This window comes from Mauremys reevesii, linkage group 10 (assembly GCF_016161935.1).
Source record: "Mauremys reevesii isolate NIE-2019 linkage group 10, ASM1616193v1, whole genome shotgun sequence".
In the NCBI taxonomy this organism is placed as follows: Eukaryota; Metazoa; Chordata; order Testudines; family Geoemydidae; genus Mauremys; species Mauremys reevesii.
The window spans coordinates 53,033,369-53,040,341 of record NC_052632.1 but is presented as its reverse complement, the minus strand read 5'-3'; the positions used below and the strand labels follow the sequence as shown (position 1 = coordinate 53,040,341).

The 6,973-nt window shown below is 49.7% G+C and overlaps 1 protein-coding gene across 1 annotated transcript in view; it reads right to left on the bottom strand.

Annotated features, from left to right (window-relative positions):
- Positions 1-592: 592 nt before the first annotated feature.
- Positions 593-6,973, bottom strand: part of LOC120373931 (heat shock protein 75 kDa, mitochondrial-like) — a 70,435-nt gene continuing 64,054 nt past the window's right edge. The window contains exons 15-19 of the mRNA XM_039493005.1: positions 5,545-5,683; positions 4,535-4,620; positions 2,581-2,726; positions 2,090-2,162; positions 593-1,478 (exon numbers count right to left, since the gene is read on the bottom strand). Coding sequence (XP_039348939.1) covers positions 1,377-1,478; positions 2,090-2,162; positions 2,581-2,726; positions 4,535-4,620; positions 5,545-5,683 — 546 coding nt within the window. The 3' untranslated portion in view covers positions 593-1,376. The remainder of the gene's footprint in view (positions 1,479-2,089; positions 2,163-2,580; positions 2,727-4,534; positions 4,621-5,544; positions 5,684-6,973) is intronic.

Below are 6,973 nucleotides of genomic sequence, written 5' to 3'. Positions count from 1 at the left end.
ATGCTGATTTAGTGACAAGTTTTTACTACTTATTTGTGTTCACCTGCCAAGCTCACATAGCTCTGGGAGAGAGCTGGACATCTATTCTGGCTCACATAGCACCAGAATCATTAACCAAGTTCTACTTACAGAATCTTATTACTGGAGATTTAAGGATGAACCAGAAAGAGGCTGGCCTGACTCTCAGAGCCCATGCTGAGTTTGCCGAGTTGCCAGTTATTAAAAAAATTTTGTACACTGATTTGTCCAGGTGTAATTGAGAAACAAACTTGGAGGATCATGATGACTCATCTATCTCAGGCCCTTTCTGTTGGGTAACAAGCACACGTTAGAAACCTGGAGTTCAGATCTTATAACCTTAAGGACAAGAATGAGGATTCATAGTTGAGGGACTTGCCTCCTATCTTCCACTTCCTTCTATACTGCCCCCCCCAGCCCACTCATGTTCCCGCCAGCAGAGGGAACCCCCCACCACCACCACCATTCTAGGACCCTGCTGCCTCTCAGAATTGGGGACTGTCTGAAGGATACGAACTGTCATGCTAGCAGACCTGGGACACAACATAAAACAAAATAAGGCAAAATCCCATGATGAAGGTATCTTGAAATGAAGAGGAATTTATTTAATATAAATAAACAGAACAGAGATTACCAGGGGCATGCAAATAATAATGCAAGGGAGGCAAAAACCCTGGAAACTGTCCAAAAAGCCAAGTGAGCTTGTTAAACGTTTCCCCAGATACAGAGATGAGTTCAGTTATCCAGCAGCTGAGCTACCTTATCTGCCACACTAATCTGTTGACAAATCATTGTTCCATCAGTAGTACCTGTGTTTGCTAATGGCAACAATCTATCCCTGTGCCTGCTAAACCCTAAGTACCAGGCAGAGGTGGAGGTTTCCTGACAAGCTAATGAATTTTGCTAGTGCTGAAGGCTGGTGTTCTGAGCCCATTGGTGTATAGGGCTAATTCTTAGGTGGGTATATGGAGTTCTAGTCCATGGAGCTAGTCTGGACTCCTGATGTCAACTGCTCTGTTGGGAAAGGTTGTTTCTAGAATCGATATGAAATTAGGACTTTTGGGCCAAACTTAGAAATCCTGGCAAATCATTTTAGCAGTAATCTCCAGGTTTTGTCTCAGCAGGACGATGGGACTTTGTGTGGGTAATATACAGTCCAGTAATTACAACTGCAACCTCCCTATAAAGTGAAACTTGGAAGCACATTTAGGTATCACGCAGAGCTGCAGATATTCTACCCCACGTAGCAGAGTCTGGGAACAGATGGATGTTCCAACGGTCAACAACAGAAGCAGTTGTGCTGGAGGGAACAGAGACTGGCATCTGGCACAGAGCTTGCCCTTTTAATACGTTTGGGCTCAGTGTTTTTCCAGGGCTTTGGTAAGGAGTTCGTTCAGACGGCTCACCATAGGTCTGGGATCATCATTCAGTCCTGCTGCTATCATGGCATTCTCATAAATCTGAGTGAGACAAGGGCACAGAGAAGAGGAGAGTTATTAGCAGCAGGAGCCACCTTGGTATTAAATAGAGAAGTGCTGCTCCTCTGTAGAAGATCATGGGATACACATCAAGGCACATCTGGGGGGGATCACATGACAGGAAGAGGTGCTGCCCAGGGATTCTCTCTAGCACCAGAGTGCATGTGAGTGTGATGTGCCACTTGGAGCCTTGGTCAGTTTCAGTCAGACTTACCATACCCTCCCCACTTCAAAGGAGCCATCTTAAATACCAGGTGCTTCCAGTGGACAAAAGCCTATGAATTCTCTCTGCTTTTTCCCTCCCTGCCCCTCTTTCCCAAGTGCAGTCCACCCCTGTGAGAACAGCATAGCTCCTAGCTCTGCACCAAACATGAGTAGGGTCAGAGTAGGTAACACCGAGCCCCATTCCTGGACGGCATCACAACGTTCTAGGGAAATGGACCCTGGGCCATGCAGGACTAAAAATACCTAGAGTGGGGACCATTGGGTGTATGCTTCCAGCTGGCCATGACGATAGCCTTGGCCCACTCCCTTACTGCCCACAGATATGGCAGCCTGCCCAGGGAGCATAGTGGTGCAGACATGGCTCTCACCTGATCGAGCAGCAGCTGGGCCAGGTCGGGCTGGCTGACCCTCAGCTGACTGAGTTTCTTGATCAGCACATGCCTGCAACGGAATGAGAGATCAGCACAGTGTCACAGTGCCCCTTGGATGCATGAAAAAGCCACTGGTCCCAGGAGGAGCAATGAGCTATGGAGGAACAGCGAAATGCCTCCCTAATGGCCAAAAGTTCCTTTCTCTGCCTCTTTACCTGTGAGCTTCTCCCTCCCTCCTTCTACATCCCAGCACCATAACCTGTGGGGTGGATAATACAGATGGCTGCTGCTGGGAGACCCCCCATGAGGCTGGACGTCAGGTGAGCTTGCATCCATCACTGTGCACAGCTCCACAGGCCAAGACACAGCAGCACAAACTCAGCACTTAGAGAATGGAGGATACCAGCTGGTTCAAGTTCGCCATGCTAGCCAGTGTCTGCCTTTGCACAACATCCAAACTGAAGTGCTCTGGCTCTGCCCCACCTCACCCTGTGTTTATCTCCAGTGTGGGCTGCAGGATCTGGGCACGCTCCTCGTTGGTCTTGGCCAGCTGTTGCATGCGCAGAAAGTGGCGGGCAGCCCCCATCTCAAGCACAGTGATCATGGCCGGGTGGGTGTCCAGTCGTGGAGTCACCTATCAGAGGAACAGGATGGGACATGCAGGCAGCTCAGAGGTGGGGGAGAATGAAGGGCTCAAAGGCTGGTTTTCGGCCAAGGAGGAGGATGTCCCCTCAGTGCAGAAGCAGCTACACAAAATTCCTAGAGAACTGACACCCACACTCAAGAAACTGCTTACAATGGGGTGAAAGCCCACAGCCTGAACAGTACCTTTTTGAGTGTGCGAGTGAGTGAGAGAGAGAGACAGACACTGAGCACAGGGCAGGGAGCTTGGATGATATGGGTCTAATTCTGCCTCTGCCATTATCTACCTACCTGAGAGTTTGCTACAGTGGCCGTCCCCACAGAATGTAAGTACTCCACTGACTCCTTTCTCTGACCTCAAGCCAGTCACCTACCCACACTGTACAGAGGCGGAAGACCAATTAAGATCCTCCACCCAGAGGGCTGAATACATTTGTGAAGCACTCTGAAGATGAAGTGCTATATCAGTTCACTCTACTGTTTACAGAGTGAGAACTCAAGGAATTATTCTACCAACAAACATTACTGATCACTCAGCATGCTCACTACTAGCCTAACTGCTCCCTGGTAACCCAAGTGTACCTGAACAATCTGACTGCAATCACGCCTCTGAGCCAAGCCAAAGAACTGGTGTGTGTAGGAGCGCACCCTGGCCTCTAGAGCGCTTTCCTGTGTCCCGGAGTGGTGCTTCAGAGGTCCTTTCAATCTAACAAACCCTCCAGCCCTTCTGGTGTCAAGTTATGCAGCCTAGTTCTCTAGCTAAATCACTGCTCAGTCTATCTCCTTTTGTAGCTAGCAGAAAGGTCCAAATATAAGGATCTCAAAGTCCAGCAGTCTCGGACTCGCTCCTCTGGCTTATGTCTAACACTCACTGTCCTTGACCATTTTCCATCTCCCTTCTTAGCCTGCGTAAGAGGTAGGAGGACCCAGGCCGACCCACTCTACTGGGCTCCAGCTCAGGGCCCTTGTTCGGAGCAGGCAGAGTTAACCCTTCTGAAGACCATTGCTGTTCCCTGAGCTGCTTCCTACCTCTTTGGGCCTTACAGCCTCTTGTTCTGCTTCTCTCTCTCTGGAGTGTTGGCTTCTCTTCTTACTAGTTTGCTGTTAGGAGCTTCTCTCCACAGTCCCTCTGTCTCTCTAGCAGCCACCCTGCCCTCCTGCCAGACAGCCCTTTAATACTCCCAGCTGCCGTGGGGCTGCCAATCAGCTCAGGCTGAGCAGACAGACAGTCTGCGTTAGCCCTTTGGTTGCCAAACCAGCCTGGGGTGTATAGACAGCATCCAAGAAAGCAACACTGAAACTGAGATACAGGGGGAAAGACGAGAGCTGGATTTATAAAGGATTATTACTGAAAGGGCCATGCAGATCCAGTCCTATCCCTTGATAAGCACAGGACCATCAGATACGCTATTTACATCCTGCCCTGGCAGAAGGGAAGTGGGGAGGACACTTATTATTTATACTACCATGGCATCTAGGGGCCCACCTGAGGTCAGGGCCCCATTGTGGCAGGGGCTGCACATAAAAGTAAGAGACTGTCCTTGCCCTGAGGCACCTACAGGCTAACTAGACAAGCCAGACAAAGGAAGGGTTCTTACACCCATGTTACAGGTGGGGAATTGAGGCACGGAGAGATTAAATGATTCGCCCAAGGTCACACAGAAAATCTGTGGCTGAACCCACATCTTCTGGGCCCTAGTTCAGTGCCTTGATCACAAGACCATCCTTCCTCTTTTCAGAGGTTATGATCTATATAGGTCTTTTCCACCTTTAACTACTAGAATCCTATAGCGCATGTACCTTAACATTGGTGATGCGAGAGCCCAATGCATTCCTCATCCAGGCCATCAGCTCCTCAGCCTCTTTCTCCGTCAGGCGTTCTGCAGCTTGGGGGGAGGAGGATGGGTTACATTGCAGTACTGTCTGTCACTGGGCAGCACTAGGGAATGTGTGCTTTGCTCCTGAAAAGCAGCTTTGTCCATTTCACATATCCATCCGTCTAGTCTCTTACCAAACAGAGATGCAGACATATGGCACCATGCCAAATGCACAAGCTCAACCCGCATCAGTCCAGAGACCACCTCATACATAAAGAGGACAAGCTTATTCCACCCCAATCCCCTCACTCTGCAATATCACTACTGGGATCAGGAGTGTCTGATTTTAAAATGAAGATGGCTTTAAAACTAAGATAGACCAGAGATGCCCGTGAACTCGCTACGCAATATTTTAATCACTGTTTTAAACTAGGAAACTGCTTGAGTCCTGTCCACAGCAGGGCCTGCTCTCTTACCAGACAGGGTTTTGACCCCAGCGCAGACAGGACAACGTTAGATTTATTTTAAAGAGAAGAATTTACATCTATACTATACTGCTCCTGCTTCATGGTTCTCGGTGTTATTACTGAGAATATAATCAACACTTCGTAGCCCTTTACAGCCACTGGCCTCGTGAATCCTCAGTGACCCAGTGAGCTTCGCAGGACAGGCAGGCTGGCTAAAAGCCTCCCAGACTGGGCCTGCAGCACTGGTTGGGGAAGGGAGGCTGCATCCCCACCCCCTCCTTCTTCAGGGAGGGTGACAGGTGCCTCTCAGCACTGCAGAGGCAGGATGATAACTAGAGAGAGTTTGCTCACATGCCCGGCAAAGGCAATGCTTTCTTGAGGGAAGATACGAAAATAGGATATTCTCACTGGCTACCACCTTGGCTGCCATGTGGGAGGCTCAGTGCCATCTGGCTGCTGAGCTGGAGAATGTAGGTGCTGAGCCCAAGGCCATGCACAGGATGTGCTGGGGGAAGAGATGCTCTACCTGGGCGACTCTCCTCAAATTTCTCTTCCTTATAGTGGTCAACAACGATGTCAGTCTCTACTGAGATCAGCTTCTTCTTATCAAACTCCCGAAGGTGCAAGAGTGTCAGCTCATCAAACTGCTCATAGCAGAACAGCACCTGTATTGGAAAGGACAGTAAGCAACGTGGTGTCCAGTGATGAACAGGACTGCCGGCAGCTCATCAAAGCTGCAGGGACAATAGCCCCTTCCCTTTCCCAGAGAGCAGAGCTCGCTAGCCAGCAAGAGCATCACAAGTGAATGCTGGCAGATCCATCACTGCCCGCTCCGCCTGACACCCTGCTTTCCAGACACATACAGCAACTGAACAGGCCAACAGGTTTGCTGACTGATATTGCTGAGCTCTGTGCAAACCCCTCCCCTTGCAGCAGCGGTTCCCAAATGGGGTTGTGCCACCAGCAGACCACGGCTGTCCCTAGTATGCAGAGGACACCATTCTGCTCCGCACAGCGTGACCTCACATCTATGGTGCTTGCAAACAAAATGGCATCCTCTGTGTGGTGAGACCTCACATGTACGGTGCGTGTGCAGTCATGCAAGGAGAGAGGATGCCATTTTGCTTTACAAAATGGCACCCTCCATGCTGTCTGTGGCCCCGGGAGGAAATGGTTCATTAAAATGGGGTCATGCCGGCAAAAAAAATGGGAATCCCTGCCATGCAATATCTACCCTGCCATGACGTACAATGTCTCAGCATGCACAGCCTTCTGTGAAAAGATCTCCTCTTTGCAGGGGTAGTGCTGAGTCAAAAAACTGCTGATTATAGACACAACTTCTCGTACTTCATTGTCCTCCAGATTTCATCCCTACCCTCTACCACAGATTCCTAGCAGTCCTAGGAAATGGACTGTGTGGAATATGCCCACCTGATCCTATCCAATCCCTGCTCAGTGCCCAGGAGAAACTGAACATCCCACAGGGCTCTGCTAATACACGCAAGGAGAAATTCCCTCCTGCCTCAAATTTGGTGGATCCCAAAGTAGTCTGGAGATAGAGAATTCTTGCTGAATTGGGGAGGAACTATGAAAGGTGAGGAGGAACATCCTAGGACCCCTGGAAAAGACCATAGGCCCAGACACTGACCTGCTCCTCACTCATCACCCTGCTACAAGCATTGCAAACCAATAGCTGGGCTCTGAGGCAGAGCAGCTTTACTCCTGCGGTGTTAAGCCGAGAGAGGTGCAAGAGCTCATGGATTTTCGCCTGTACAGACTAATACTAACTCATACGTTTGTGAGGCTCCCATTGCCCTTTGCTTCTGAATAAAGAGACAGATCTAATAATCCCCTCCCCCAATGCAGGGTGAATATCTGAACCCAAGAGGAGGCAGAGGGCTGCTAGGCTGCACTGGCCCTACAGAATGACTAAAGAAGTAACATATGCAGAAGGC